This window comes from Fimicolochytrium jonesii, assembly GCF_025526975.1.
Source record: "Fimicolochytrium jonesii strain JEL569 chromosome Unknown EV422scaffold_19, whole genome shotgun sequence".
Classification (NCBI taxonomy): Eukaryota; Fungi; Chytridiomycota; class Chytridiomycetes; order Spizellomycetales; family Powellomycetaceae; genus Fimicolochytrium; species Fimicolochytrium jonesii.
This window is the reverse complement of record NW_026515686.1, coordinates 345604-372626: the sequence shown is the minus strand read 5'-3', so window position 1 is coordinate 372626 and position 27023 is coordinate 345604. Positions and strand designations below refer to the sequence as shown.

The 27023-nt window shown below is 53.9% G+C and overlaps 10 protein-coding genes across 10 annotated transcripts; 4 read left to right on the top strand and 6 right to left on the bottom strand.

Moving 5' to 3' along the window:
- On the bottom strand, nt 1-1388 carry EV422DRAFT_129041 (tetrapyrrole methylase). The gene is made up of 5 exons (XM_053064724.1): nt 1352-1388; nt 1027-1281; nt 835-959; nt 484-753; nt 1-418 (listed from the first exon to the last, which is right to left on the bottom strand). Exons 2-5 carry the CDS (start codon nt 1162-1164, stop codon nt 85-87), a joined length of 867 nt encoding a protein of 288 aa, XP_052923917.1. The 5' UTR covers nt 1165-1281; nt 1352-1388; the 3' UTR covers nt 1-84.
- Nucleotides 1389-3718: 2330 nt separating this feature from the next.
- EV422DRAFT_498453 (Metallo-dependent phosphatase) lies at nt 3719-5507 on the bottom strand (the record flags this gene model as incomplete). The annotated part of the gene is made up of 7 exons (XM_053068021.1): nt 3719-3836; nt 3907-4112; nt 4190-4215; nt 4301-4362; nt 4435-4475; nt 4621-4742; nt 4820-5507. 7 exons carry the CDS (start codon nt 5505-5507, stop codon nt 3719-3721), a joined length of 1263 nt encoding a protein of 420 aa, XP_052923916.1.
- Nucleotides 5508-10660: 5153 nt separating this feature from the next.
- Nucleotides 10661-11570, bottom strand: EV422DRAFT_536223 (uncharacterized protein). Its single transcript, XM_053070813.1, has 3 exons — nt 11425-11570; nt 11255-11372; nt 10661-11195 (listed from the first exon to the last, which is right to left on the bottom strand). Exons 1-3 carry the CDS (start codon nt 11521-11523, stop codon nt 10720-10722), a joined length of 693 nt encoding a protein of 230 aa, XP_052923915.1. The 5' UTR covers nt 11524-11570; the 3' UTR covers nt 10661-10719.
- A 277-nt stretch (nt 11571-11847) lies between these two features.
- On the bottom strand, nt 11848-13335 carry EV422DRAFT_551133 (protein kinase; the record flags this gene model as incomplete). Its single annotated transcript, XM_053071816.1, has 2 exons — nt 11848-12532; nt 12611-13335. The coding sequence occupies 2 exons, from the start codon at nt 13333-13335 to the stop codon at nt 11848-11850; spliced, it is 1410 nt and encodes a 469-aa protein (XP_052923914.1).
- Nucleotides 13336-13714: 379 nt separating this feature from the next.
- EV422DRAFT_128572 (uncharacterized protein) lies at nt 13715-14734 on the top strand. The gene is made up of 2 exons (XM_053064720.1): nt 13715-13913; nt 13982-14734. Exons 1-2 carry the CDS (start codon nt 13793-13795, stop codon nt 14494-14496), a joined length of 636 nt encoding a protein of 211 aa, XP_052923913.1. The 5' UTR covers nt 13715-13792; the 3' UTR covers nt 14497-14734.
- Nucleotides 14735-15937: 1203 nt separating this feature from the next.
- Nucleotides 15938-17652, bottom strand: EV422DRAFT_128662 (uncharacterized protein). The gene is made up of 7 exons (XM_053064721.1): nt 17447-17652; nt 17277-17360; nt 17090-17197; nt 16935-17018; nt 16799-16858; nt 16667-16727; nt 15938-16593 (listed from the first exon to the last, which is right to left on the bottom strand). Exons 1-7 carry the CDS (start codon nt 17508-17510, stop codon nt 16026-16028), a joined length of 1029 nt encoding a protein of 342 aa, XP_052923912.1. The 5' UTR covers nt 17511-17652; the 3' UTR covers nt 15938-16025.
- A 383-nt stretch (nt 17653-18035) lies between these two features.
- Nucleotides 18036-18964, top strand: EV422DRAFT_551132 (uncharacterized protein; the record flags this gene model as incomplete). Its single annotated transcript, XM_053071815.1, has 4 exons — nt 18036-18155; nt 18214-18438; nt 18524-18796; nt 18866-18964. The coding sequence occupies 4 exons, from the start codon at nt 18036-18038 to the stop codon at nt 18962-18964; spliced, it is 717 nt and encodes a 238-aa protein (XP_052923911.1).
- A 113-nt stretch (nt 18965-19077) lies between these two features.
- EV422DRAFT_128787 (biotin-protein ligase) lies at nt 19078-21740 on the bottom strand. Its single transcript, XM_053064723.1, has 6 exons — nt 20360-21740; nt 20213-20283; nt 20005-20153; nt 19805-19937; nt 19486-19729; nt 19078-19410 (listed from the first exon to the last, which is right to left on the bottom strand). Exons 1-6 carry the CDS (start codon nt 21592-21594, stop codon nt 19212-19214), a joined length of 2031 nt encoding a protein of 676 aa, XP_052923910.1. The 5' UTR covers nt 21595-21740; the 3' UTR covers nt 19078-19211.
- A 169-nt stretch (nt 21741-21909) lies between these two features.
- EV422DRAFT_128774 (transcriptional regulator TACO1-like protein) lies at nt 21910-23269 on the top strand. The gene is made up of 2 exons (XM_053064722.1): nt 21910-22286; nt 22353-23269. The coding sequence occupies exons 1-2, from the start codon at nt 22148-22150 to the stop codon at nt 23075-23077; spliced, it is 864 nt and encodes a 287-aa protein (XP_052923909.1). The 5' UTR covers nt 21910-22147; the 3' UTR covers nt 23078-23269.
- Nucleotides 23270-23317: 48 nt separating this feature from the next.
- Nucleotides 23318-26956, top strand: EV422DRAFT_621467 (Rec8 like protein-domain-containing protein). The gene is made up of 20 exons (XM_053074137.1): nt 23318-23549; nt 23619-23662; nt 23729-23773; nt 23844-23902; nt 23974-24061; nt 24123-24204; nt 24266-24323; nt 24390-24697; nt 24765-24980; nt 25044-25130; nt 25184-25241; nt 25310-25372; nt 25439-25537; nt 25601-25653; nt 25715-25823; nt 25885-25981; nt 26046-26122; nt 26185-26251; nt 26321-26490; nt 26563-26956. Exons 1-20 carry the CDS (start codon nt 23451-23453, stop codon nt 26649-26651), a joined length of 1968 nt encoding a protein of 655 aa, XP_052923908.1. The 5' UTR covers nt 23318-23450; the 3' UTR covers nt 26652-26956.
- Nucleotides 26957-27023: the final 67 nt, after the last annotated feature.

The following is a 27023-nucleotide window of genomic DNA, read 5'->3' as shown; positions in this document are numbered from 1 at the left end:
AGCAGCCCGCAGTCCATGCTCCTTTCAATACGCATCTCACTGAAACCCGACTGCGGCGGGTAACCGTGAAAGGGCGTTCTGGATCTAATGCTGCGAAACAACCGCATACTTGTCGAAAGTCTCTTTGTCCACCGCAAACGCCTTCACAACCTCCGCCTCCAAAAAGTGCATCTTCCCCGCAATGACCAGCGAATGCAACGGCCCCCCAAAATCGACCGTGAGCAACTCCTCCAGCGTCCCTGCCACAATTTTCTGGTCGTCACATCCAACGCGGGCCAGCCCGACGACGATGCTGTTCTTTGTGTAGGCCGGTTTCGATTCTGGAGAGGCGGCGGCGCGGGTTTCGTGGACTTCGAGGAGCTGCTCGACGGCGGTGTTGATGGTCATGTAGCGTGGGGGTTCGTAGATATTGCGGCCGCTGTTTGGGGGTGGTGTGAGCTCATGCAGATCACGATGGTCGCAAACGATCAACCAACAACTCACCGAGCCATGTTCTCAATACTCTGCTCCTTCACCTTTATATCCAACAAACACAGCGTATGCAATTCCATGTCTGTATTCATCTTTATCTTGTCGTAAAAACTGTCTGGTTTCCAGGTCTCGGTGAAAAACACAATGGACACCGTCTGCCCGTAGTTGTACAATTGCAGCCCACAGCAGCCGACGGCGTTCATGATCGAGGCATTGTGGATGGGGATCACTGGAATGGAGAGCTCCGTTGCCCGGTGGACGAGGTCGGTGTGCGTTGTTGCTCTGGAGTGCCAAGAAAAGGTTTCAATTTCAATGGGACCGTGCACGGTAGTAGGGGAGTGAGTTGCTGGGAAACGAACGTACCCAAACGGGTCTCCGACAACGAGAAAGGCTACATTCACTTTATCCGCATCTTTCAATATCACGTCGGCTTCAGACTCGACCATTTCCCTGTCCGCAATGACCACCGGCTTCCCGTAAAACGCTTCCTGTTGAAAGACGAATTTCTCACTAAGTTCACGTGAGCTCTTTGAAGCGAAATTGAAAGTTCCCTACCAGCCTCTCCTTCCCGACAGTGAGGATACTCGTGTATGCCTCCAGATATATCCGTTCGCATGACTTGACCGCCTCAAGCCCTTTCACCGTAATGTCCTTCTCATCGGACAGGCCGAGACCGATAACGTACAGCACCATCTTTGCAAGTGCGTAGGCTCTTCGAGAAGAGGTTTGTGAGGACGAAAGTATGTGAACGTACGGAGAGTTCGGTACGTATGGTTGCAGGAGCCTTCGGAACGGAGTCTCTGTGACGGTCTGTGCGCTAGACCAAATATTCCACACATGAGAAAACAAAAGGACCGCGACCATAAAACCGCGAACTTACGAGAGCTTACGAGACCATCTTAGGCAACTCCACGTAGACCTCCCCAGAACCTCCCTAGTCATCCAGACCCTCATCACCATCAGAATGTCATCCACACCAACACACTCGTCCGCCGCCGTCACCACCGTCGACGACGACCCCACCTCCGCCCTGCTTGACCGCCTATCCCATCTCGAGCACCTCACCTCGCCATCACTTGCCGCCAACACCCATCCCCGCGAAGATGCGTCCGATAGCAGCAGTAGCAGCAGGCACTCGCTGGTCAAGTCCCTCCAGCGCGTGCAGGATAGGCTGCAGAGGTGTATGGTGGAGAAGAAAGCTGTGGGAGATTTTGTTTTTCGATGTATGTTTGCAGACTGCGCTAGGATTGGGGATTTGTGAGTGGATGGAAGTCGAAGTGGACGTGTTGTGGTGGGGGTGAATTGGATGCTTTGAGAGGCGAGGGACAGGAGCCTTGCCCCTTGCCAGCGCCGTCACTATCCACCTACCCAGACTCATCCCCGTCTCTCCCATCCCATCCCACATCTCTCACATGATCTCCCGCAGACAACCAACTGCGCCCGCTCCTAACCCCCGACTCCTCGTCCGACGCCGACACTGACCGCGCTGCATTACTGGATGTGGCTGCCAAAAAGGATCTGGTGCTGAGCGCCGAGAGCGAGTTGCTGCTGGTTGCCGAAGAATTGCGGATGGTGGATGCCCTGAGGGGGGAGTTGGATCGGAAGGGGGTACTTGATAGTAGGTTTGAGGAAAGGTTTCACGCGAATTAGGGAGTGGAACAACGATAGGACGCATTGATACTCATTTCCGGAACGATATAGACCTCCCCATCAATATCCGCCACCTCAGCACCCTCGAATCATCAATCGTCTTGCAAAGAAGTAAAGAAAACGCCACACAGCGGAAGCTCGCAGAAATACTAGACTCTTACAACCATTTCGTGAGTTCACACCTCCCTCCCTTGTTCATCATACCAGGACTGACATGTGTATTGAAAAACTGGGAATGGCAGATAAATAATCTCTCCGACATCTTCATCTGCTACGACGACGTGATCTCGGATTTGGAGCTGAAGGTTGCCCGGGTTGAGAGGGGTGTGGAGGTGTAAGGTTGTGGCGTGCATCGGTTTCAAGAGAATAGGGCACAGAAAGCATAACACCCATCCCGCTGAGAAAAAGCTATGAATCAGTGGTTGGCAGTATGGACCCGGGCACGCGAGACGAATGCGAGACGAGACGGGCATACCTCGGATTCAAGATGCGGAATTTACTATTTCGCTTGTCTGTGACCACCAACTGTACGCGAGGTACGCACCTGTTGTCGTTCGCGTGTGAACAGTGGGGCTGCCTGTCGTCCCCGCCACAACCCCGCCACGCATAGTGCCGTCAAGGGTGGTCGGGTCCTTCAGGGCCTTCACTGCTTCACACCGCTCGAACCGCTTGGCCACCTTGGCCACTGCTCGGACAGATCTGGTCACCTCTCCCATCGCTCGGCAACACCGGCAACATACTACCACACTCCTGCCGTTCTCGTCGGGATCCCCACCCAACCAACCCATTCGTCGCGCCATGTAGACCTGTCGGCGAAAGGGCTGTTGACGTTGATAAGGGACTTGACCCGTAGTGAGACGGCTCACACCAGGGGGGTAATATGAAGTAACAGTCCTGGGGTATGTCCTGCTGCGATGGTGCACGTGGGAAGGAACAGATGGCAGCGACGTAGGGTCGCTTCCTGCGAGTCCGCAATGGGGTGGGGTGGGGGTTTTGGGGGTGACATCCCTCTTCGCTTCGTTTGTAACAAAATCGAAATTTTTATATATTGCCCACAACACGTCCCACTAACAAAAAGGGGGAGAAGCCCCCCTAATACATATCACGTACTCCGTCCCGCAAAAGCCGCTGATGCTAAAAACAGTGGGACCGAAATAAAGGGGACGTTTTGAGATGTGGGACGGAACACCAGGTGGGAAACAGCCGCTAGAAGAGATAACGACGAGACGGTGAATGCATGTACAAGAATGTAGGAAAGGTATCGGGACGGGGGTGGGGTGTGAGGGAGGTGGAGTGGAGGTGTGTGGGATTGCGGGACGCGCAGCGGGAGTAAGGGATTGCGTGGTCGTCAGTTATCGATGGGTAGCCCTGGGCGGACGACGGTTTTTCATGGAAGGCGGGGTATGTAGCGGGTTCGATGTTGGTGGCCCAGTCTCCACTCCCACTCATATGTCGGTAAAAGTCGATTCAATCCCACATCCTACAAATTGCGGATACCCCTACTGTCACAAGTCCCCGTCGTCCGTGTGCCGATGTATCAGGTCGAAGAGAGGTATCAGGGTTATGCTGTCGCAGCTTTCGTTACTGCGATACCCCTTCATTTGACGAGCGGCGGCGACATCCTGCGTCGCCCCGCGCCCTTAAACCGCGGGTTCAGCTGCGGCGCCAGGATCTCGAAGGAGCATAGGAGGTCTTCGTTAACGCACATGACCGCTCTACAAGAAATCAACCAGCCGTTTAGCGAAAATTCAGCCAGTATAATGCACCGCATTGTGGTAACCATACCCCTTATTATCAAACTCCCCACAATAATTCGGCGCCGAGAACACCGTAACCAGTGTGCGGTTGTTGAAAAACTCATAGCCTTCCTCAACGACCATGTGGGCCCTGCACACGAGGTCGAGGTCGTGCCGGGCGAGAAACTCGGACACGATTTGTTTGCTGAAGCAGTAGGAGACGCCGCGTTCGTTGTCTTCCCAGTCTGTTGCGGTCTATGGAGGAGAAGGATGAAGGAGTGTGAGTATGTGTGTTATATTCGATGGGAGTTAGGAACATGAAAGATGCTTACGTCGCTCGGGTCGGACCAAAGTAGGTCTATGGGTTTGCATGCGAGGACATGCGTTAGTGATTTTTGCACGACCTTCTCTTCTGGTTGCGGAACTTGGAAACGGTGTCTTACCGTTCAGCAGGCCATAATCCGGCACATCGCTAGGCCGTGTTACATCTCTGATATCGTCCATCCTGTTCAACCAAACGCAATCAGTGTCTGGAAACCATTGGGTAGTGGCGCGCTTGCAGTGTGGTGAAACTTACGTATGCAAATGTGGCGACAGGCCGCCATGAATACAGAAGATCTGCAATGTGAAGGAGGAATTAGATCAGTTTCTCACGCTCAGCATTTCAATCGCGGGAATTTGAGGCGAATGGGTACCTTCCCTGTTGGAGACCACATATGCGTTAGTAAATAGGGACAGGAGGAAGTTCGCCGGATAGAAAGACGAAAGATGATTGAAACTCACCAGCTACGAGAGCGGCAATCGGCAGACAGTTGAACACGTCGGTAAACAAGCGCCATATCTTGAGTGAACATCTCCGTTTGCATTCGTCGTAGAACCCATATACTGATAGAAAGAGACGGGAAACGGTAAGCGAGCTGATAATGAGTTCACACGGCTCCTTTCAATGACGGAGAGCTTACCTCTGTTTACAGAAGCGCACTCGTGATTTCCTCGCAAAATAAAGAAATTCTCCGGGTATTTGATCTTGTAACACAGCAATAAGAGTATCGTTTCCAAGCTCTGCTTTCCACGGTCGACATAATCGCCCAGGAAGAGGTAGTTGGTGTCTGGCGGCCTCCCGCACATATCAAAGATTCGCAGTAGGTCTTCGTATTGGCCGTGGATGTCACCGACGATGTTCACGGGTGGAAGCAGTTCCAGAAGGATGGGTTGGCTTAGGAGGATTTGACGAGCAGCGTGGCAGATGGATGCGACTTCGGAGGTTTTGAGACAGAGTGATTTTGAGACTTTCTGGTTTCGCACTTCGAGGAGCCGAGCAATCAGGTCGTCGACGTTGTGTTTGCTTTTCGGCCCAATTTTATCGCTCGACACGCCATGGAGCTGTGCCGTCGAGCCCAAGATCCCTCTCGAAGGTGACGCATCAGAAATCGGGCTAGGCAAGCTTCCATCGGCGCTGACTCCATCCACTTCATCGCCTTCATTGTCGGTCGTTTTGTCACCATCGTCATTATCGTTGTCGTTATCGTTGTCGGCTCCGTCGGATGTCGTGTAGTCATCAAAGTCCGTATTGTTACCAGACTTTACAGGCGGAGGCGACTTTGGAAACTTTTTGCTCTCGAAGCTTCGAGTCGGTGTGGGCACAGGCATGGCCAGGCTGTGCGGCTTGACGACGGACGAGGTGGTGGTGGGGGCCTGGTCACCGCCTGTTTCCGAAGGTTTGGTCTGAGTGACGAGCGGTGGGAGGATGCTCGCAGGAGCCGAGAACCTTCGTGGCGAGCCCTTTGTGGGCGAAGCAGAGTTGGCAGCGTCGCTGGTAGTGATAGCACTGGTTGAGTTGTTTGCGGCAGCTAGTTCTGCGACATCTTTTTCGGCAAAGCTCGCAATGCTTTTGCGCTTGCCAGGCCCTTTGACCTTTGAGCTACCTGTCCCCATTAGGTTTTCACAGAAGCCGGTATCAACCGAGCGGCGTTATTCGAGGGTTGGACGGTCGATGAAACAGTGTTGCGAGGGTCGGTGGTTGAAGCGCTGGTAACGCGAGAGCCAAGGTCAGCAACGCTGGATCTGACGGGAGACTTTTACGTGTCGTGAGTGATGACGGCGAAAGGCTTCCGCGGGAAGGGAAGATCGCGCTGAGGCAGCTTGGCGTCAAGAAGACGGAAACAGAAGGACGAGGGTGTCGCCAGTAGAGTAGGAGAATGTGACTCTGCTATGAGGAAATCCTGGGGCGTGGTTGTAACGGGGGTTGCTTTTCGCGCCACGAGCGTCAGTAAGTAAGGTTTGGAGAGGGAGGGAATATGGCTATGGCGGGCAGTGCAAGCAAGCCAGTGAGGGGGAGGTGCGATCAACCACTTGTGGATGGAGGACGAGCGTCACGGCTTTAAAGTTACTCATTCCACATCATCAGCATATCCAGGAAACAGGTGCCGCGCGTAATACGTAGGACCGGAATCTATAATATGACTATTATGGGATGCCAACTGCGATATCTGGCTGGCTTCGGGATCGGCAAGGCTCCAACTACGCATACCGCCGATGGACGTTTCCGTGTAACCAACCTGGTTACCTCTGCGTGTCGTACCCAATCCCAGCGGAAAGCTCACAAATGTTCGACGGTTTCTGAGGCATGAACCTCATCTGGCTAATCATTTCGGATTAGGATATGAGGCCAAATCTTAATCGTTTCATTAGCGGAGAGGAGACTGTGTAGAACTGGAAGGGTTGAGGACAGGTTGGCCACTTTGTGTCGCATCACGGCACGCCTGTGGCTGGGAGATTGGTAATGTCCTGCAATCTACAAATCCACCACGCTCAACCCTGGCACTGTGGCACATACGCAAATGAGATTATGGCAACCCGCCTTCGATACTGTAGATTCGTGTCAGATTCCCACCATTCAGATGTTGCCTCAGCTTCCATCCCGCATCCATCTCTGCAACATGAAAGGATTCATGCCTGCGGCGGTATGATTTGTGAACCAATATGGCGCCCGAGTTCGATTCGTTCGAGATACTTGCATGGCCTCTGGTGTTTTCTGCAATTTTTTGAAGCTTCGTTTTGAGGTTATGGGAAGATACTCGACTTTCCAGACGAAGCAGAGAATCGCACATGCAGGTCGGAATAGTGAGGGATGTACATACAGTACAGCACATCTACAGCAATCTCCCGGCGCAGTGTCTTCCAGCTGCGTTATTTGACCAGCGATAACTTGCTGGGGAGTCCGAGAGGAGTCCGAATAACAGCAGGCAAAAACGCGCGAACGGGAACCGCTCCGCAGTTGACCGATCCCAACTCAACCGTAATCGGGCGTGGGAAACAAGTCGATGGCCAAGATGCCAAAGAGGAGCGCTGCGGCAGGGAGTGAGGCAGAGGCCGGGCAGGTGAGGACTTCCGCTGAATCATCTTCCTCTTACACTACAAAACGCCGCCGTACTACTACACCCGCATCGTTCGTGATCCCGCCCGACGAGCAACCACTTCGGGCACGTAGAACGCCCAAACCTAGGAAGCCAACGGATCTCGGGGATGTCCTCCTCCAGCGTCAGATTCAGGAAGCCTGTAGGAAGTCTTTGGCCGACGCCCCGCCGCCGCCGAAACCCGCGGAGCGATTGGTTGGGATAACTTCTAAGGGGGAAACAATCGACCTGACTGATTGGCAGGACTACGGGACTATAAAGAAAAAGGCAGTAAAGATCGAGACACTCCCAACTTCGCCGGCAAAGGCGAGAGAAGGAATAGCAGTGGCGCGCTCTTCTCCAAAGAAGAAGACGAAGGTAACGCGCCCTTCTCCGAAGAAGATAAAGGTGACGACCAAGATTGAAAGTGAAGACGAGGCGCTCCGTCCTGCGACGACTAGTAAAATCATCGCAGAGACCCTTTCAGCGACCATAACGAATGAAGCAAGCAAGGAAGTGGCGCTATCTCCTCCGACGATCAGTGAAACGACCGCAGTGTCTCTTCCAGCGAATATTACGAGTGAAAGTGAAGAAGTGGTGCTCTGTCCTCCGACGACGAGTGAAAGGACCGCAGAGACTCTTCCAGTGACTATCACGAACGAAAGTGAAGAAGTGGCGCTCTGTCCTCCGACGAGTGAAAGGACCGCAGAGACTCTTCCAGTGACCATCACGAATGAAAGTGAAGAAGTGGCGCTCCGTCATACCCCGGCGAGTGAAGGCACCGAAGAGACTCTCCCGGCCATACCGAATGAAAGCGAAGAAGTGGCCCCCTCCCAGCTCACGGCGGTAAAATCAACTGAAAGCAAGACAGTAGCTGTGCCATCACTCGTGGCGGCGCCCAAGACGACTGCAGGAAGTGCACCGGCGCTCCCCTCGACGAAGGCGACTACAATTCTTCCAGCGATGATAACGAATCAGGCAACAAAAGTGCCCTTCCCTCAGATCACGGCGACAAAATCAGCTGAAAACGAGGCAGTAGTTGTCGCATCACCCACGGCGACGACCAAGGCGAACGCAGGCAGGGCACCGGCCCTCCCCTCGAACACCAAAGCAGCAGTTGTCTTATCACCCACGGTGACAAATACGACGAACGCAGGCCAGATGGCGCTTCCCTCGAACACTGGCCCAAACACCACCGAGAGCGTGAAAGTGGTACTGCCTTCCCGTACGTCGGCGAAAAGAAGCGAAAGTGCAGCAGAGATAGCGGTCCTGACGGAGGCCCCATCCAGGCTTACTCCGCCGGTTGTGGCCCCAGCCGCAGATGCACCTACTCCAAAACGAAAACGCCCTTTAAAAACACGCGAGAGTTCCGTTGGCCTCTCAACGAAACCTCCGCAGATGCAGCGCAAAGCAAGTATCGACTCTGAGAACCCTTCTCGGCCAAGCAAACGGATCCCTTTGGGGACGGCCAGACCTAGAATCTCCGAAGGCCCAAAGCCTCAGCCTCCCCTTGCGGAGACGCCTGTGTCCGGGGGCGACGCTAAGGCTCCTGCGGACATGAGCAAAAAGACGGACATGGAGTACGCGTTCGACAAGATCCTAGAGTCTATCTCGGGGGCTTCCGGATCGGGACCCAACTCTGACACCCAATCGACAGGGGTGATACTGGCAGGGGAGGCCGTTCAGAAACCAACCCTCTCCCAGATAGTTAAATTTGTAAATCGGAGCCATTCGAAGCCGGCCTTGAAGCCCTTCACCGTCGCCACCAAACATGCCAACAACAAGGGAGGTCCATCTATATTTTCCGACAGCGACACGAGGAAGGGAATGTGCGGCCACTGCAAGGGACTGGGACACTATAGGAAGGAATGCACCGACAGAAACCCTACATCCTTAACATCCTCTCCGACAAAGACGCTCCTCGCTAAGGTCACCCATAGACTCACGCGACCCCCGACACCACCACCGGGCGCCGCTAGGGGCCCGGAGGACCCCGAAAGCTCGGATCTTAGCGAGTTAAGCTCCATCAGCGTGTCAGAGACGTCTTCTTCGGCCGTATCCGGCGACGAGGCGCCAACCTCGATCCTGGTCAACGATGGAAGTGAGGTGGAGGATGAGTGTAGTGAAGAAGACGATATGGTCATCTCGAAATCCGGTTCCGAATTCGCCAGTCTTGCATGCACCGATGCTTCTTCTGCTTCCTCCGCCACCGCTTCTTCCTCCGACGCGGACGAGGATATTCAAATGGCTACCCTACATCGTCGACGACGACACCAACAGGAAGGCATCCGTCGCCGACCCCGACTCATGGTCACTCCGCCCCCGGGCGCCGCAGCCTCGGGTTCTGACGACACATACTCGTCATACAGCTCCTCCGATGAAGAGGCCATCTCGGTGTCGTCAGGGAGCGAGTCTGAGGAGTTTGTTCTCGGCCACGGCAAAAAGCGTGCGATTTCGGTCGGCGTGGGATCAAAGAAAGGGAAAGCGAAGAAAGGTGCATTCAGGAACACTCAGACCAAGAACATCGTTCCAGCTCGAAGCGTAATCATCCCAGCCCGCGCTAACCCGCGTCGTCGTGCGTCCGCTTCCACCTCCTATGCGCTGCCGCCGATGGACCTTGACGATGACTATGATGGACTGGTGGACCCCCCGCAACATCGTACTCGGCATCACCAACAACAGCCCCCACAGCCACCGCCGGGCCCGCTTCCGGCAAGAGCAACGGAGGAAGGCGGGCCGGTTGCGAAGGTCTATAACGTAACGAAATTCGGGGTGTCTGTCTTTATCAGTAAATGTTGATGGGTGAGGGGAGAGGATGAGGGGGAGTTGAGCGCGGGGGAAAGGAATGATGCCGACCACTTCACAAGCATGGAGGCGGTTTGGCAACGTTTTCTAGGTATGACGTACCGGCGAACCGAACTGGGGGTTTTACGGACGCTTTGCTTGTTGTCGTATGTCGTGCCGTACCCTCCATCCCCCGACCCTCCCGCTCGCGTCGTTTCTGAATACATTTAGCGCACGGGCCCGGTTGTATGTGTGATGGTTTGTCCTTTTTTGGCTTATACCCTGTGTCTATTGTGGAAGTGTGAGCATGTATGTTTTGGATATGCGCCTTTGGTAGTATAAAAGCATAAATTTCGTGTACAGTGTAGGAGGTGTAAATACAAAGCTGTCTGTTGCTGAAGTGTAAGGGTCTATGCAGTAATAGGATTGTCTTTACGCTGATGGCTATCTGTCTGTGAGAAGCAATAGGGCGGGGAGGACTGTAGATGTAGACCCTTCCGCGATCGCACAGCAGCGTGTGCACTTCCGGTCATTCCCTCACTCCTCATCCTCATCCACACTCCCCTCCACGCTCTCACCAACGTCATCCCCACCATCCTCCTCCCCCTCCCCATCCGCATCACTCCCACCCCCATAAACAGCCTCAGTCCACTCCTGGAAAACGCACTCCGTCTCGACCCCAATCAGCGCATCCACAGCCGCCAGCTGCCCCTTTCTCGCGCCCGCCGCGATGCGCGATTTGCGGAACCTGAGGAGGGAGGCGAGGAGGTTTGGTGTTGTTTTGTGGATGGGGGTTGTGGATTCTTCTTGGGGGATGTGTGGACTGTGGATGTTAAGTGCAGAGTCCAATCATGATGTTGATGACAAGATATGATGAAGAGAGTATACACGTACCCGTCATTCCACCCAGCAACCCACCACCCCTCAACCGTATCCCTAAAACCGCCGTGCTCCTCGACCATCGGATCCCCTTCCCGAACCAATCGCAACACCGCATCCGCGCGCAGTGTGCGGAGATAGAGGCCTAAACATGTGGGTGTGGGTGGGTCGACGAGGGTGCCTGGTGCGGCGTCTAAGAATGGATTCGGAGTTGCTGATGTCGGGGGTGGGTGGTTTGGTGATGCGCCCGTGGTGGGGAGGGTGACGCTGAAGACACATCCTGTATCATCAACGCATAAGTTGAAAGCGGCTGAAGCTTCGGATATGAAGATGTTTTACCAGCATAAGCGTTATCCCGCACCCAATTAGCATGTTTTCGACTCGGGAGCACGACGGCAATGGCGCACGCGGATTCGGAGGCGGGCTCTAGGCCTAGGGTTAGGATTGCTGGGGATGGCTATTGTAACGTTAGTCGTGGGAATTTCGGGGCGGCGATATGATGGGCATACCTTATGGAGCTTTTCTGCGTTCGGCCGGTGGACGAGCATGAGCAGGAGGGGTTGAGTGTCTGCGGCGGCGATGGGGTGGTTACTCGTTGTGCACAACATTGTCTTTAGGTAGTGACTCTGGGGAGTTGGTGCTGAGCGCAAGAAGTTGAAGTTGGATTGGAACTTGGAAAGTCGGAGGATGGACTTCCCGCGAGATGATAGAGTTTGACGCGCGTCCGAACAAGCCGTCCGATACGTCCGGACAGAAGCGTACAGTAATTCCACAGCGCATCTTCGCGCGGTCTTCTTCACGAAACTAATTGCACCAGGGGAGAGGGGGTCATCTCATACGGCTCTATGTACATGAATTAAAGTCCTTTGCACATGGGTATCCAAGCTGCATCTCCCCAGTCCACTGGCAACCATGTCTAAGGGCAACCATGTCTATTCGAACCAGTCACGCCAATCTCTCAAAACAGTGCAAATCTCCTCAAACTCCGGTCGATCATCCACATTCTCATCATCACACCGTTTCCTCAGCTTCCTCAAACCCTCCAAAACTCGTTCAACATCCCCTTCCCCATCTCCGCCGACGCACCTCTCCGTAATCTCCTCCACCAAACACCCAAACGCCCTGACCTCCACCCTCCTCAGCCGTCCTCCAATTCTAACCGGAAACCCACCCACGAAACTCGCCCCCCCAAAGTCGCCCAGATAACACTCCCCATCCTCACCAACCAGCACATTATGCGCATAGCAGTCCCCATGCGTGATTCCACGCGCATGCAGGTGCCGCACGGCGCTTGCGACGCCGAGGAGGAGTCGCAGGGCGGTGGTGGGCGTGAATGTTGTGGTGGGGGTGTAGACGTCGCGGGTGCACGTCGCGAAGGAGGGTGGGCCGGCGAGGATTTTGTAGGTGGGTGGGATGAGGGACATGAGGAGGGCGGTGTTTTTGGGGGCGCTTATCGGGCTGGGGGTTGCGGCGTTCAGGATAGGTTTTGATGGAATGGGAGAGGGTGTGAAGGTGAATGTTGAGGTGGAGGCGGGGAGGTGGCCGAGGATGGGGATGAGATTTGGGTGGTTGCCGGCGTGGAGCGCAGTGGAGAGCTCGCTTTGTGGCCATCCGTCGCTAGAGGGGAGACGTTGGTACATTAGCATTTTCTTCGCTTGGAGCTCGCCCCCAGCTCAAATCGCTGTCTATACATGCCTGGTAACCTCTCCCTTGAACACTTTAACAGCAACCGGGCGCATTTTGTCCGCCTCCGTCCTCCAAGTACCCTTGTAAATCACACCCGAAGCCCCCTCACCCAGCATCGCCTCCACATCCACCGTCTCCCAGTCCACCACAGGAACCTCCACTGGAGCAATCCCTTCCTTATCCCTTGTATCGCAAAACGGGTTCCCCTCGAACGCCAACCAGGCCAACCGCGGCAACGTCAGCAAAACAGTCGGAAACTCCACCAGCATGTTCGCTGATATCCGCACCAGTTCAAGAGCTTTGCACCCACGCATCGAGTCAGGGATATGCGTCAGCTTGTTCCCTGCCAGCATCAACTTCTGCAATTTGGTACAAGCTCCAATTTCATCGGGCAAGGAGGTGATATGATTATCCGTCAATATCAGCCACCGCAGCGTGTCGACGGGGATAGCCGACGCGGGAACACTACTGATCGCGTTATGCTTGAACGCGACCATCTCCAATTTCGGCAGCTGGCCTAGACACTCAGGTAATGTCGTGAAGCGGTTATCCGAGCAAAACAGGATCGTTAGGTTGACCATTTTAGTTAGTACTTCGGCGGGCAGGGAGGAGAGGCGGTTGTTAGAGAGGTTGAGGAGGTTGATGCCGGTGGCTTGTGAGATCGCGTCGCTGGGAAAGACGGTTAGAGACTGGTTGGTGAGATTGAGGGAGCGTAGGTGGGATGCCTGCGTCATCGTCGGTAGTGGTTTCGGCGGTTGGGTGTGGCCATCCTTCATTCGTGCGTCCTCCGTTGTCGCATCTTCTGGCAGCGGCGGCGAGGGCTTGTCTGCCATATCTGCGGAGGGAGGCAGTGAGAAAGAAGACAGCAAGCGGGGGGACGATTCCAATCACATGCAGCCAGCCGACGGTCTCAGCGCTGTCGCCAACAGGCCAACGCCTTCTCCGTCGCCCGAAGCCTCGAGATGACTTCGTCGTGATCAAGAGAAGGCATTTGATTAGACGCGCTTCGATGCATTCGTGCGCGTTTTGATTAGCGCGCTTCAACTGTTCCGCTCAAATCAGCGACGTGAGAGTTAATGACAAGTTCGCGGAGGCTAGTGTTTCTTTCGGCAAGTGACCAGCACTCCGTCTCGCTTCCAAGTTCCAAGCACTGGAAGATTTCGCTGCCGGTCATCTACACCCAACACCATCATGTCCTTTTTCGTAGCTGAGAACGCAAGGCCGGCAGGCGGTCACGGTCGCTGGCACACAGATGGACTGAGCAGTATGAACTTTGACGGCTCCATCCGAGGTGGCGCACCCAACGCCCAAGGTGAGAAAATCTTAACACAGATGACTTTTACCTTCATCATAACTCACTGTATCCTTCCCTTCACACAGCCCCATCTGCACAACAGCCGCCTCCGCCCCACACCGCCAACAACACCATCTACTTCGGGGCTTCGCTCGTCGACCAGTCCGGCCCAAACAATACAATTCCATATACACGCCGCCCGCCGGAATTCGCTACCACTCTCAACAGCGACCCCGTGGAGGTGATTGAGCGCCGGCAGCAGATGAAAGATGATCTGGCGCATTGGGCGAAGGTGCAGATGAAGGAGAAGGAGGAGAGGAGGAAGGAGGAGAGGAAGAGGAGGGTCGAGGAGGAAAGGGGGATGTACTTTCCTTTTGGTAGGAGTGGGAGGGAGGGAAGGGGCGGCGAGAGGAAAGGTGGTGAGGTGAGGAAGACTGTGCATAACGGGGCTGGTGCTTCGATTTCGAGGCAGGAGCAGGTTAGTGTGGATTGGAATTCGCGGGAGCGAGCCCGAAGTACAGCAAGCGCAAATTGGGGCGAAGCCGGCCGCGCGAGCGCAGACAGTGCGAAGGGAGTGAGCCGAATGGCGCCGAATGCGTAATGCTGGTATCGTTCCCGTTCTTACCGAGCGTCTGAGGGCCCTTTGGTTCTTGTTTCCGAGTTCATGTTACGAAGAGAGCGAACCGAGGGCATTTCCTGTGTGGGGAAGCACTTATGCACATTCATTCTCCATTTCAGACACATCCACCACAGACCAATTACATTCCCAGCACAGTCACCCACCGCACTCACCATCACCCAACAGTCGCGAGCGCCCTCGGCTTCAACAATGACACCTCCACTCCTTACCAGCCCGACACCCGGTTTCACAAGTGCGATATCGACCCGATTCCTCCGCCCGAGTACAGATATAATTCTGTAAGGGACTATATGAACCATGCGCAACGGCGGCCGGGCGGGACAGTGGAGAGGCGTGGCCACCTTGAGGATGTTGCGGGGAAGCGTGAGGAACAGACGAGGAGTGTTGAAAACTCCACGAAGCTTCCACGGGAGATCAAGGTTAGTTGCATCCGAGACTAGCCCCTCACTCTGGTTATCGGGCTCAGATCCACCACCTCCGTCTCGTCTGTTTCATCTCTCCACCAAAGCAAGAAGCTCCACCCCAACAAGCCTCCACAACAGACACACCCGCGCCACCCAAACCCAAAATCACCGGCCGCAGACCCAGAGGAAATGAAGGCTACGAGGTTGTGTTCCCTCTCCTCCGCTGCAGATGTTTTCACGACCACTCACAGACGTTTCCGTCAACAACAGCAAGGCCCCGACATCTGGCACTGGGAATCTGACCGCCTGCACCTTCCTCACCAACCTCAACCGCAATTTCCCCCGCGCACGGACCCAGACCCGTGGGGCTGGGGCGCCGACCTCCCCGCAAAGATGATGAACGCGAAACATAAGACGAGTGATGTGATTGTGCAGAGGGGGCATGTGGATCCTGCTGATGCTATCTCGTACGTTGCACTGGGTTGGTGCGGTGTATTTAGTGGTTGAGGAAAGTTGACGCGTGGGGTGTGATTTTGATTTTAGGTATCATGCGGATCTGGATAGACTTGTCAAGATTAGGGAGGAGGATAAGCGGAGACGGCGGGAGGAGGACGACCGGTTGGGGAGGACGGTGCGTACCCACCATATGTCTCTTCTCCTTCCCACGCTCCCTCTTTCCATCCTGCCTGATCTCTAATGGCTAACTACCGAGATGTTCCAGCACATCACCAACGCCCTACCCTACCACCTCGAATCACCGACATCCTACGGCTTACCTCCGACCCGGCTGCTGCACCGACAGCGGCACGGGCAGGGGGATGAAGACCAGCATGTGATTTTCGCAAAACCGACGTTGAAGGGGACGGTGTCTATGGCGAGGCTGGCGGGGAGGCGGGGAAGGAGGGGATGAGGTTATTCTAGTAGTGGTAGTGGTAGTGGTAGGATAGTTTAGGGATAGAGTTTAGGGATAGGATGATTTGAACGAAGTATGAGATGGATTGGTATATGGATTACTATCGAACTAAATGGAGCGGTTGAAAAAAAAGTCCTTTCTTTCGGGTAGAGATCTACAATACTTCTACGAACCTAGGACCAACTAATATCCAATACCCCCCACTCATATGTCTGAACCACTCTCTCCCCCGTAAAAAGTCCACGACACTGCACGATCGCCAATTCATGATCTCTCAAAAACATCGCGCGGCGTTGTGCGTCATCCCCGCTCCAGCCAGCCGCATTCACATCCCCATTTCTCGCCTTCTCCCGTTGACATTGCCGTTCCGTCGTCTCATCCAACACAGCCTGCATAACCGCCACCGAACGCAAACACGCGTCTTTGAGGTGCTGTGATGCGGTGATCGTGTCTTTCACCGGCACATCCATATTCGCGAGTAACAACGCGCCGAAAAGGTCGCCGGTGCCCGTGAAATGCGCCTGGCGCTTTCGCATAGGGATCATGAAGAACGTTTGGGTGGTTGGTTGAGAGGCGATGAGGTAGATCCAGTCGTCCGGATTGGCGGATATTGCGGCGGGGGGCAGAAAATCTGTGAGGGTTGTGGATGTGATGATTATCGTCGGGATGCTCTTTGCGTGCAGCTGAGTGAGGGATGAGCGGATGTGAGGGAGGGTGGTTAGGGATTGTCCGGTGAGGAGGCTTTGGGATGTGGAGGTAATGGCGAGTTAGTAGATGCAATGGAAGAGAGCATTAACGGCAGCGGTCAATGTACCTTGCTTCAAAGCCGTTGGGTGTAATGACTGAGGCTAGGGGGCATAACACGTCGCGATAGACTGCGATGCCATACGAACAGCATGATTAGGAAATATATGTTACGACACAAGCTGGCACGTCTGTGAACAACCTGGCATGACGTCCTCGGGAACGTAGAGCTTCCCGTTGTCGCCCATTACCGTGTCCACGACTGATGCAAAGTTACTTGCATTGTGAGCGCTGGTATGAGATGGGAATATTGTCACCGGAGATCCCACCTCACTCACCAACAACTAACTCCGGGTTAGCAGCCCGCATCTTCCTCACAAGCTTAGCCAGGCTCTTCAACGTCTCCGCGTTGCCAATATACCCTATTCACATCCCAGGAATGCATCATAAGCATCGGAAACTCCGTCTCAGTCCTCCGTCAAATCAAACGAACCAGTCAAGACATGCGTGTACTCCCCCAGCATGCCGTTCGCTTCTAATCCATCGCATAGCGCCTCCAGTTGTGCTGGCGTGAGCTTTTCGCCGCCTTTTGTTGGGTAGCCTGCCGTTTCCAAGTGCACATAAAGAGTGAGCTTTCATGGAGTCCTGGCACTTGCACCTCCCCGCGATGCGTTGTTTACCACTATGGTTCGAAAACTGAACAGCGTTCACTGGGTCCACGTCGAACCCGTGGCATTGCAGAGGAAACGTCGCTGCTTTGTTGCCTGTGGGAAAATGCGTTTAGCCATCGTAGATCGCCCGAAAGTCGACGAAGGTGACTTGAAAGTTTGGGAGGAAGCTTTAGATTTACCTACGTAGCCATAGACGACGTGCGATTGGACTGAGAGGACTCGTTTGTGGCGGTAGGTGGTCATTGGTCTTTGGCGGATTTGAGAGGGAGTTCGCTCTCTACCCTGAAACAATGGTCCATCCTCATACGCGAGGAAAATCCCAAAAAAAAAAGACAAGGCAACGCGGGCCTCGACGAATCGAACCTACGCGTGCTTCAGATACGGTTCCAAGGGCAGTTGTGGGACTTGGGGATAGATCTTGTCAATAGCCTTCCAGCAACCGCTGCCCTTCACCGGTCGTGCCCCCAGTTACATTGTCTTCCATCGGCAAGTTCCTTGACATGCAAAGCGCATTTTGATGGCAGGAAGGAGCTGCTCACCAACGTAAGAAATTATAAGAATGTGATGTTGCGAAATGAAAACGGTTATAGGCGCGTCACAGTGCACTGAGCAAATCCCGATTTCGACAGCGAATCTCTACGTAGTTAGAGGGTTTTGTGGCCTGCGGCAAACCCGGCCCATCCCTGACGGGACGGAGCCCTAGTTTTGTTGGTGTTTCTCTTTGCAATTCTTCAATTCGATCGACCTGACCGGACAACTGAGCGCAGCATGAGTGATGAGCTCGCAGACATCCAGAGCGGCATAGGCGACAGCGCCGTCGCCGACCATGCGACATACGAGGAATATCTGGACAGTCAAATAAGCAGTACCGACTTATACTTTCTCGAGGTTCGTCAAGTCTAAACCTCGAATGACCATCAATCACAAACCTGACCCTCATATCCAGGACAAAGAGCTAGCAAGACAACTAGTCGAGCTCGGTTACCGGGGCTCAGGCGAGCCACTGAAACGAGAGGAATTCGAGGCCAAGAAACGAGCCGCCGAGAACTTCCGTCTGAACAAGCGCTTGGCCACGAAGGTGCTTGCATCGTATGCGAAAGACCTGTCCGGATACCCGTTCTTGCAGGCACTGGCTGAGAGAGAGGAATCAAATCGGAGCGGAAAGCTCACGGTGAGTGAGTGATGCACGACTCTCTATCATATATGTGTCAAGACCTAATCATGTGGCGAGACCTTATCGTTGCTTTCCGATGCAGTCCATAATCTTCATCCGCACCTACAACGCCAAAAACCAAGAAATCAGCGGTTACATCGACTACGCCCACCGTCTCAAAACCGAAAACTTCGAGCCCTACTTCCTCCGCACACGGGCCTTGATGCCGCGCACAACAGACATGAGCTTCTATAACTGGGAGACGCAGACATGCACCAGCAACGCAACCCCAAATTTCCAGGTTATTGCGGACAATGAGAGCGGGATACTGTTCAAAAATAAGCGAGATCGGAAGATAATTAATGTCGATCCGAAGGTAGGGATGTTTTAGGCATATCGTTGGTGGTATGAGTTGGCGGTGAACTGATTTCCTTTGAGGGTTTAGGAACCGAAACCAGGGGATAATACAACCAGAACACATATTGTGACGGATGAGCATATCCAGGTCGTCATATATGACCATCTTACCCGGCGGAAGACATAGGACGAGTGATGGTCCGACGACTAATGTACATATATATTACCAGATAATACTCGCTGTTCATCTGTTCATCGACCTATCAGGCTAACCGCTGTGATACACCTATCGAAATGAGTTTTGATTTTTGCGCTCGTTTGATTTTTGTTCCGTTCAAGGGACACAGCAAATTTCTGAACTTCTCCAACGCAATACGCCGATTCCAAGTCCGAACTCGGTCCAACCTCCCATTTTCTATTATCTACACTTCCACTCACTTCTTGCGCATAATAAGTCCCTTCATCATATCAAAGCTGTTTCCATCCGGCTGCAACAGATACTCCCTCGCATAAGTGGACTCAGCCTCACTGTGGTCATCAGCGACGGTGACGGCGCGCAACAAGCCGCCAGAGTCGATCCCGACGATCTTGGCGCGCGTGTTGTCGTGGTCTTGCAGGGATACGACGGCGTCGCTGGTGGTGTAATATACAAGTGTCAGCATCAGCACAGAGAAAAACGACGCAAAGTGATTTCCGAGATGGACATACCTATGCAGCCAAGCCGCATAATACCGCTCCAGAAACGGCTCAAATGCGAACCCCCGTCCACTCTTGGCGGTATCGGCGAACAGCTTGTAGTCACGCTCGAACTGTGTCATGAAGCGCGCGAGGACTTCCTCGACTGTTACCAGATCCGGGGAGGCCTTGGAACTGCCCAGTTTCATGGAATGAAGCCTTTGAAGTTCTTGGAGGGATGTTGTTGGACGGGCGTTTGAGACGTTGACGCCGCAACCTGTTGTTCAGGTGTAAGTTTGTGAGTCGGCCGACCACGTTTTCCAGCAATCATTGAAAGCGAGGCGAGCCGCACCAATGACCATCCTGAAAGCACCGTCCTGGTAGCTAGACGTCACGAGTATACCGCCAATCTTCCGTAACCCGTCTGGTCCGTCGTCGACACGAGCGTATATGTCGTTTGGCCACTTCAGGTGGATAGGTAGGTTCTGTTTCCTCATGTGACAACAGTCAATGAACATGAACGGTCGGAAAACGCCCGCATAGTGCACGAACCTCACACCCAGGTCTAGCCCGCACAGCGTCCACAAGCGACAACCCGACGAGGTATTGGACAAAGATGGCGGACTTCATGTCGTGGTGTTCGAGAGCGTAGGAGAACATCAGGCATCCGGCTTGTGATATCCATGAGTTCTTGCCGCGGCCTGAATGGGACGACGTCTTAGTGATCTGTCAATGGGACCATCTTGTATAATAGCCATACCTCGTCCTGCCACTTGGTGTGTGGCGGTGCATACGAACCCATTATGGAGGGTTGATGCGAGTTTGAGATTCCTGATGAAGGACATCGGAAGTCAGCACATGAGTTCCATTCGGTACCAGCATAGATGATCAAAATGTGTCGACGAACTTTTCTAGAAGTGTCTGTGTCGAACCGACGATTTCTCCATACAGCAGGCTTGATCCGAACGCTGGCGCTGGGTTCTGATCTCGCTGGCTGCCCTGACATTCTTCGAGAACCGAAAAGTACCGCGCAAAATCAAACTTGGGGGTTTCTTCCGTAGGGTACTGGCCCGAAGGGTAAACAACGATGTTGACTGACGGTTTATCTGCCTCCACATCGGAGATGCTCAGCGTGTTTAGGTGAACAGCTGGCATCCCGTCCTTCGATGCATCGGCTCGTGTGAACGTTAGCCTGTTCGCAGTGTCTTCCACCGTCCCTGATTGGCATTTCGGTCCAAGAACTTTCGCAAGCCATTGCTCATTCGCATCTCCGGACCGCCGGCTGTCACAAAGGTACATGAACGATAGCTTGGGGGTCGCATCGCCCGAAGCGGCGCTCAAGTCCGACGACGGGTCGTTCAACCTCAACCCTAGTCGTACGAGAAGATCTCGGGTGAGACTCGCCCTTTGCGGTTCAGCAGCTTGCAAGCGTCGTCGCACTTCCTCCGGTTCTTCTCCGGATTTCGGCCCGCCGACAAGCTGATACTCGAAATGAGGACCCGATAATATCGCCTTCCCTTTCCCAACCACGCATTCCACGATCGCTGGTCGATCCGCGATGGCCGACCCGTCATCATTGCTGTACCAAGCCAGCACATGCGCCGAGTCGCCCAGGGTGACGTTCGTGAGGTCAAAGTACGGTCCACCGTTCACATACAGATCCACAGCGGCACCTTCAACACCGCCCGCCGCAAACTGGTTGTCCCTCACCACTTTGACCGCCCTTGCACCTTCCTCGCTATCATAAATGAAGTTTTCCGTAACGCTCCCTTTCCCAATCCCAGGCCAGAATCTCAGCTCCCGCCCACCAACGACCTCGTACCCCTGCCTGCCGACCTCGAACTCAACCCCCTTGCAAGCGAAATACGCGCCGGCGCATATCCCAAGGTACGAGCCCCCGTTCTTGACGTAGTCCTCGACGATTTTCGTGCCGTGCGGCTCCAGGTGCTCAACATAGGGTAAGTCTCGTCCGCCCGGGATGACTAAACAGGCTGCGGTATGCTGCCATGGTTCCTTCAGGAGGGTGTTGGAGTCGACGGGTATGACATCGTAACTGGAGGACAGAAGCGACCGGAGCGTCGTGAGGGTATGTTGGACCGGCCCGCGTGCGGTTCCGGGGCCTGTGTAGACTAGGACATTCATGGTGTTGTCGTCTCTATCCAGCGGGAAAGACCAGGCCAGCCGTCTGGACAGCAGCGGACGGAAGGAAGGTAGACGCAAGCGTCTTTTAAGAATGGGTCTTGGTAGGAGAAAGAAATTCCTGCAGTTGGGCAGGATGTTGACCACAGCCTGACCAAAAACGGTCGTTGACTGAAGTGAGCGGGGAATATCTGCAGTATACTGCCAACGCCAGCAGAGAACGGCTCTTACATACGTCTCCCCTTCGCCGTCGACACGTTGCCTCGGTTCAGACGCCCATGTCCCTTTGGTCAGGGTCGTTGAGAAGGGAGTGTAGGAGTTACCAGTTACGACCCATTACGAACGTTCGCATTCTTACTTTACAGCCCAACCGCTCCACGCTTAGTCAATACAGCGCTTCTTCAAGGGTTCCCGGCATCGATACGGCGTGTCATCCAGCCAAAGCACACGAGGCTCGCGGGCGGGTACTGTACACGGACGAAGACGAACACATTCGACGTTTGACAATTTACGGCCCCGAATCCTGGTGCAATCCCCAGGGACATCCATAGCCATAATGTTCTCACCAGCCTGCAGCAAAGTCTTTAGGGGTTGTCTACTGCAGCAAGCTCGACTGACTCCATCACAACCTGCACAAAGACTGAGACTATCCAATTTCGACCCATTATGCCATTCACAAGTGCGGTTCGCCGGACGTAAGTACTCGACCCCTTGCCTCCTCAGATACATCGCCCGGAACTCATCCTTTTCCCCACCGGCAGATAACAAGTGGTCCAAAATCAAACGCCTAAAAGGCGCCAACGACGCCCAGCGAGCCAAACAAATGTCCAAAATCACCCGCCAAATAATCTCCGCCGTCAAAGCTGGCAACAACGAAACCGACCCCTCTCACAACCCCTACCTTGCCGCCGCACTCCAACTCGCCAAAACTCACCAAATGCCCAAAGCCACCCTCGACACCGCTCTCAAAAAGGCGTCGGGGTTCGGGACGGGCTCCGAGGAGGATCTGACGCCCAGTGTGTATGAGGGAATGGGACCTGGCGGGGTGGCGTGTGTGGTGGAAGCGTTGACGGATAACAAGAACAGGACGTTTGCGGAGGTGCGGCACGCTTTCACAAAGCGGGAGTGTAGCATCACGCCGGTGATGTACATGTTTCGTAAATGCGGGCGGGTCATCTTCTCCGCCGGCAACTCAGGGCACTCATTATCCGAAATGGAAGACTCGGCAATTGACGCGAACGTCGAGGACATCGCGACCATTGATGAGGAGGATGGGACGATGGAGGTGTATTGCGCGGTGAAGGACTTGTGGGCCGTGACGAAGGCGTTAGGGGCAAGGGGATATGAGATCAAGGAGTTTGAGACGGCGTATGTGGCGGAGGAGAAGGTGAGCGTGGCGCCGGAGGAAATGGAGGCGTTTGGGGGGTTATTGGAGCATTTGGAGGGGTTGGATGATGTTATTAGGGTGCACCATAATGCTGCGTAGATTAGATGGCTGATACAGTAGATTGGGGTTGTTGCTGGTGTTGGTGGTGGTGGGATTCGGTGTAGTTGATGTGTACGTACATTCCAGGCTGCACCGCAATACAGAGTGAATCTGCCCCCTGGAGATCAGTAAACTGCCGGGGATACCCATCCCAGGGGGATACCCCCGGTCTGTAACTGGGTCTGTAAGCACCTACAGCACAACGGACGCGTCTTTGCTTGTGTGAATCCCGAGGCAGTAGCCTCAAATACTATTTTGGTGCTGAGCCTGCGTTTTGCCATCCATAGCCGCCTTCAGAAAGTTGAAAGATATATGTACACCTCGTGCTCCTTTCCAACAGAGAGCGTATCTTCTAGCCCCGCAGAAGTCCACGATGTTCTACTCCCAGGACATCTTCCTGTCGAAAGGTCAAGGAGGCCTCGGCATCGTTTGGCTAGCTGCAACTTTGGGGCCTAAGCACTCTTTCAAGAAGGTGAGCACTACGTCCAAGTCCTCTTTCCCCATTGACCGAGTGCTTACCGCTGTTTACGGACATTCGCAGCTCACGAAACGCGAGGTGAACGGGGTTGATCTCATTAAAGCATGGTACATCATACTGCGTTGCTGAGCAGTCACGGTACCTCCGAACTGAACCGGTGGGGTTTCTCGCAGTGAATTCCTGAGCTCTCCTCCGCAGCCTTTGGCCCTGCGGCTGACGTACGTACGGAGCTTCATTGCTTATCGGGGCCTGGTTGTGCCTTACTGAGCTGTCCGTGGCCACCTGCAGATCTAATATGATGGTCGGAGTGACGAGGGTGTATTCCGAGCAGTATGCCTTTTTGTACTGTAGGTGTCGTCCAAGTCTGTTCTGTTGCTGTTTAGGTTAATGCATCGCGCTTAATGGGACCGTTCAATAGCGGAGGTGAACCAGGTGTTCCTCAAACTTAGGCGATCATGGGCGGACAATATGAGCGGCGACCTTGATATGCCTGTCACGGAAGCAAGGTGGGCGGATAGTGCTTTGCGACGTATGATACAAGCTAGCTGAGGTTTCCGTTCGCTGTAGATACGACGCAATCACTCTCCAAACTTCGGAGGCCGATGAGCTGCAACGCGAACAGCCGCTTGTGCTTAAGCCAAGTCTACTGGTATGCGACATTCCCTGTCCAAGGGATCAACGTTCAGGGGCTCATCTACCGCTCTTGACAGAATGAGAAACGGATGGATCTGGGCTGGATCTTCCAAACCGGTCCCAACTCGACCGAATGTGAGTCTCTTCAGATACTTATTCGTAGTTCCGTCGTAGTGCTCGTGTGTTGACAACCTTCTTTAGCTCCGTCTTTCCTCACCGGCAGCCCGTCGGGGCTAGCGTCCATTTCGTTCGGAGCGCAGCAATCCAGTGTCAGCTCACCCCACGTTGGTTCCCTGAAGTCCATCACCTTGGACCAGAGTCACAGACTTTCCGAGATTTCTTTCCCGCAGGACCGTCGCTTGGAATTCAAAGGGCAGGAGGACCCTCTCATGTTAGCAAGCGGCGGGCCGGACTTGATGATGGATGGTGGAGCTGGCGACTTTGACTTGTTTGCGGATATTGGAGATGATCACAACGCCGCTGCGAAGAAACCGCGTGGGAACATCGAGGTCAGCGTGGATGCTTCCGCGTGATTGCTTCCCAGATCTCGTCTAAAACGGCAAACACTCATTCTAGAATCTCGATATGCCATTCCCTGCATTCGACGACCTGGACATGGGTCTGCCAGATCATGAGCCCATGCACATGGCCGCTCAAGCACCCCTTGCGATGTCGGACCAAGTTGCTCCCGACATTATGACTCCTGTCGAGAACTATGGCGAAGGCGGTGCCCAGACCGAAGCCCATAGCAAGTTGCGACAGAAGAGGAAGCGCGTCTTCATTGACATGGATGTGAGTAAGTCTTATGCGTACTCCTGATGTGGTTGGTTACTACATCGCTGCTTTTACGTTTAGACGGAGTTGACCAGTGAAGATCTGCGTGACATGCGAAACAATGCTCTCACCGATCTGATGGAAGCTGAGCGCCAAGCTCGTATCAGGGTGAGTAATGGAGACAACGGAACCCTGCCATCCATAATCTCATACAGGAGTAGGCCAAGATCAGGAAAGACAAAGGGCTTCTGCAGACTCTCCTTCGGATTCCATCTCTTGGTCAGTACGTTGTTGCCACTGGATCTTTGCGTATGGGACTATAGTACCTAGGATTCGGTCCCATGCAGATGTCGGTCCCGCGTTGACTAGTTTCTGGGAGAAGACTGTAATTGTGAGGAAGAGGGCCGCAGGTGAGAGTGGCATCCAGGGACATGCTGTAGTCTTGATGTTCCCGTATTGATACCCGTTGATCGCAGTGCATACCACAGAGGACCTGCCTCAGACCAAACGCCGCAAGGGTGACGTTGATAACGCGGATGCAGCCCACCACGAGACAGCATCCAGCAGAGACGCAGGTGCGTTGCATGGCAGAGCCGGCAGTAAGGCTTGCCTGTACTGAAGACTTCCTTCATATACAGCATTTGGTCAATTTGAAGATTACTACAACGACGGAGTGCTTTCCAACTCAGTGGTACGTTCAACAACATAGAATGATATGTCTTTTATGCAAATTGACAGCGCGATCTGCGCAGATGGACGCCTCTGTAGACGACGCCGAAGTGCTCCGTGCCGGCAACGAGAGACGCAAGAGTGAGCTTATGCCGTGGCAAAGAAGCTCCCGTGCTGGTTCCGTCGCCTCTGGTGAGTCGCAGATCTCCTGGCCATACCGACTCGGTGGGCGTACTTACCTTTGCCAACTCAGAACAAACCGGATCAATCCTTTCGCGTGGCCAAACACCCTTGTCGAAGCGTGCATCATTCGCTATCGGTGATGATCCCGCTTATTCCGGCTTACAACGGTATCCATTAGCTTGTCCGGTCAAGTTAATGCAATCCGCTGTATAGCTGACGCGGTTTTCGTAGCTCCGGCTCTTACCTTGGAGGAATGTTCGGAGATATGTCACCATTGAAAGATATCTCCGACATGCTCGATGATGGAGGTAAGCGACACGCAACACGCGTCCCATGTCGACATGATTCTAAACTAACGACGACGCATTAGGTTCCCTTGGAGAGCTGAACGATTCGCAGATGGCTGGCGCCGACTTGGACGCGCTGCAGTTCTTCGAGTGAGTATCGCCAGGGATTCTCTTCTGATGGAAACCTCGTCTGCATTTCATTTATCACTTTCATTCTAGTTATGTGAAGGATCTTACACTCAATGCGGAGGACGGAAATGGTGAGATAAGATCACAATGGGCCCTCATCGTCTCGAACTACGAATTGACTCCCTCGCCAGTCATGTTCCTGGACATGCTACCGCCGGTCGCTACGAGCCGTGCAGCAGCTACCCAGGCTTTTTATCACGGTAAGTGCTCATAAGCGGCCTGCGTCACGTTGCACTGGTCCTTTCGGTTCTAGCCATCTCCCCATCTGGTAGTGCTCGCCTTGGCATCCCGAGGCGCCCTCATACCAATCCAGGAATTGCCCTACGAAGACATTCGCTTGCAGATCGGGGTCTCATTGTGAAGACCTATTACTTCCAGGTGCTGGAGGTTCAAGAGGGGACCTCTCAAGTCATCCATCGTGTTTTGGAGGCACTTTTTGTGCCCACCAGCGTTCTTTCTTGGTAGTTGGGTTCCTATTACTGTGCGATGCACGGTATTTCGTTTCACCCTCATCGTTGCGGCGTCTGTTGCGTGTGGTAGATTTTGTCTTAGTGCCCCTTTCCCCTTCACGTCTGATTAAATTGCGTATGGCCTTTCGAGTCGCTTTGAAGTCTCTTTATAAGCTTTTGTATCTCCGCATTTCAAATGAAATATGAGCAAGATGTGTATTCTATCGAATGTCATGTTTTGTTTGTCCAACAAGAGAAAGCGTGCTACCCGACTGCTATCCAGG

Excerpts from the sequence above, each read along its gene's own strand:
- EV422DRAFT_129041 (XM_053064724.1), bottom strand. The coding sequence starts at position 1,164 with ATGGTGCTGTACGTTATCGGTCTCGGCCTGTCCGATGAGAAGGACATT. Across the intron at positions 960-1,026 it reads CTGTCGGGAAGGAGAGGCTG|GAAGCGTTTTACGGGAAGCC; the intron begins GTAGGGAACTTT and ends GTCTTTCAACAG. Across the intron at positions 419-483 it reads AGTATTGAGAACATGGCTCG|CGGCCGCAATATCTACGAAC; the intron begins GTGAGTTGTTGG and ends ACCCCCAAACAG.
- EV422DRAFT_536223 (XM_053070813.1), bottom strand. The coding sequence starts at position 11,523 with ATGTTGTGCACAACGAGTAACCACCCCATCGCCGCCGCAGACACTCAA. Across the intron at positions 11,373-11,424 it reads ACGCAGAAAAGCTCCATAAG|CCATCCCCAGCAATCCTAAC; the intron begins GTATGCCCATCA and ends ACGTTACAATAG. Across the intron at positions 11,196-11,254 it reads GCGGGATAACGCTTATGCTG|GATGTGTCTTCAGCGTCACC; the intron begins GTAAAACATCTT and ends TTGATGATACAG.
- EV422DRAFT_128572 (XM_053064720.1), top strand. The coding sequence starts at position 13,793 with ATGTCCTTTTTCGTAGCTGAGAACGCAAGGCCGGCAGGCGGTCACGGT. Across the intron at positions 13,914-13,981 it reads TGGCGCACCCAACGCCCAAG|CCCCATCTGCACAACAGCCG; the intron begins GTGAGAAAATCT and ends CCCTTCACACAG.
- EV422DRAFT_128662 (XM_053064721.1), bottom strand. The coding sequence starts at position 17,510 with ATGACCACCTACCGCCACAAACGAGTCCTCTCAGTCCAATCGCACGTC. Across the intron at positions 16,728-16,798 it reads TCCCGAGGACGTCATGCCAG|TCTATCGCGACGTGTTATGC; the intron begins GTTGTTCACAGA and ends ATGGCATCGCAG. Across the intron at positions 16,594-16,666 it reads CCCAACGGCTTTGAAGCAAG|CCTCCTCACCGGACAATCCC; the intron begins GTACATTGACCG and ends CACATCCCAAAG.
- EV422DRAFT_128787 (XM_053064723.1), bottom strand. The coding sequence starts at position 21,594 with ATGAATGTCCTAGTCTACACAGGCCCCGGAACCGCACGCGGGCCGGTC. Across the intron at positions 19,938-20,004 it reads GGGCTAGACCTGGGTGTGAG|AACCTACCTATCCACCTGAA; the intron begins GTTCGTGCACTA and ends ATGAGGAAACAG. Across the intron at positions 19,411-19,485 it reads TATGCGGCTTGGCTGCATAG|CGACGCCGTCGTATCCCTGC; the intron begins GTATGTCCATCT and ends TTACACCACCAG.
- EV422DRAFT_128774 (XM_053064722.1), top strand. The coding sequence starts at position 22,148 with ATGTTCTCACCAGCCTGCAGCAAAGTCTTTAGGGGTTGTCTACTGCAG. Across the intron at positions 22,287-22,352 it reads ACAAGTGCGGTTCGCCGGAC|ATAACAAGTGGTCCAAAATC; the intron begins GTAAGTACTCGA and ends CCCCACCGGCAG.
- EV422DRAFT_621467 (XM_053074137.1), top strand. The coding sequence starts at position 23,451 with ATGTTCTACTCCCAGGACATCTTCCTGTCGAAAGGTCAAGGAGGCCTC. Across the intron at positions 23,550-23,618 it reads CTAAGCACTCTTTCAAGAAG|CTCACGAAACGCGAGGTGAA; the intron begins GTGAGCACTACG and ends GGACATTCGCAG. Across the intron at positions 24,062-24,122 it reads ATGCCTGTCACGGAAGCAAG|ATACGACGCAATCACTCTCC; the intron begins GTGGGCGGATAG and ends CGTTCGCTGTAG.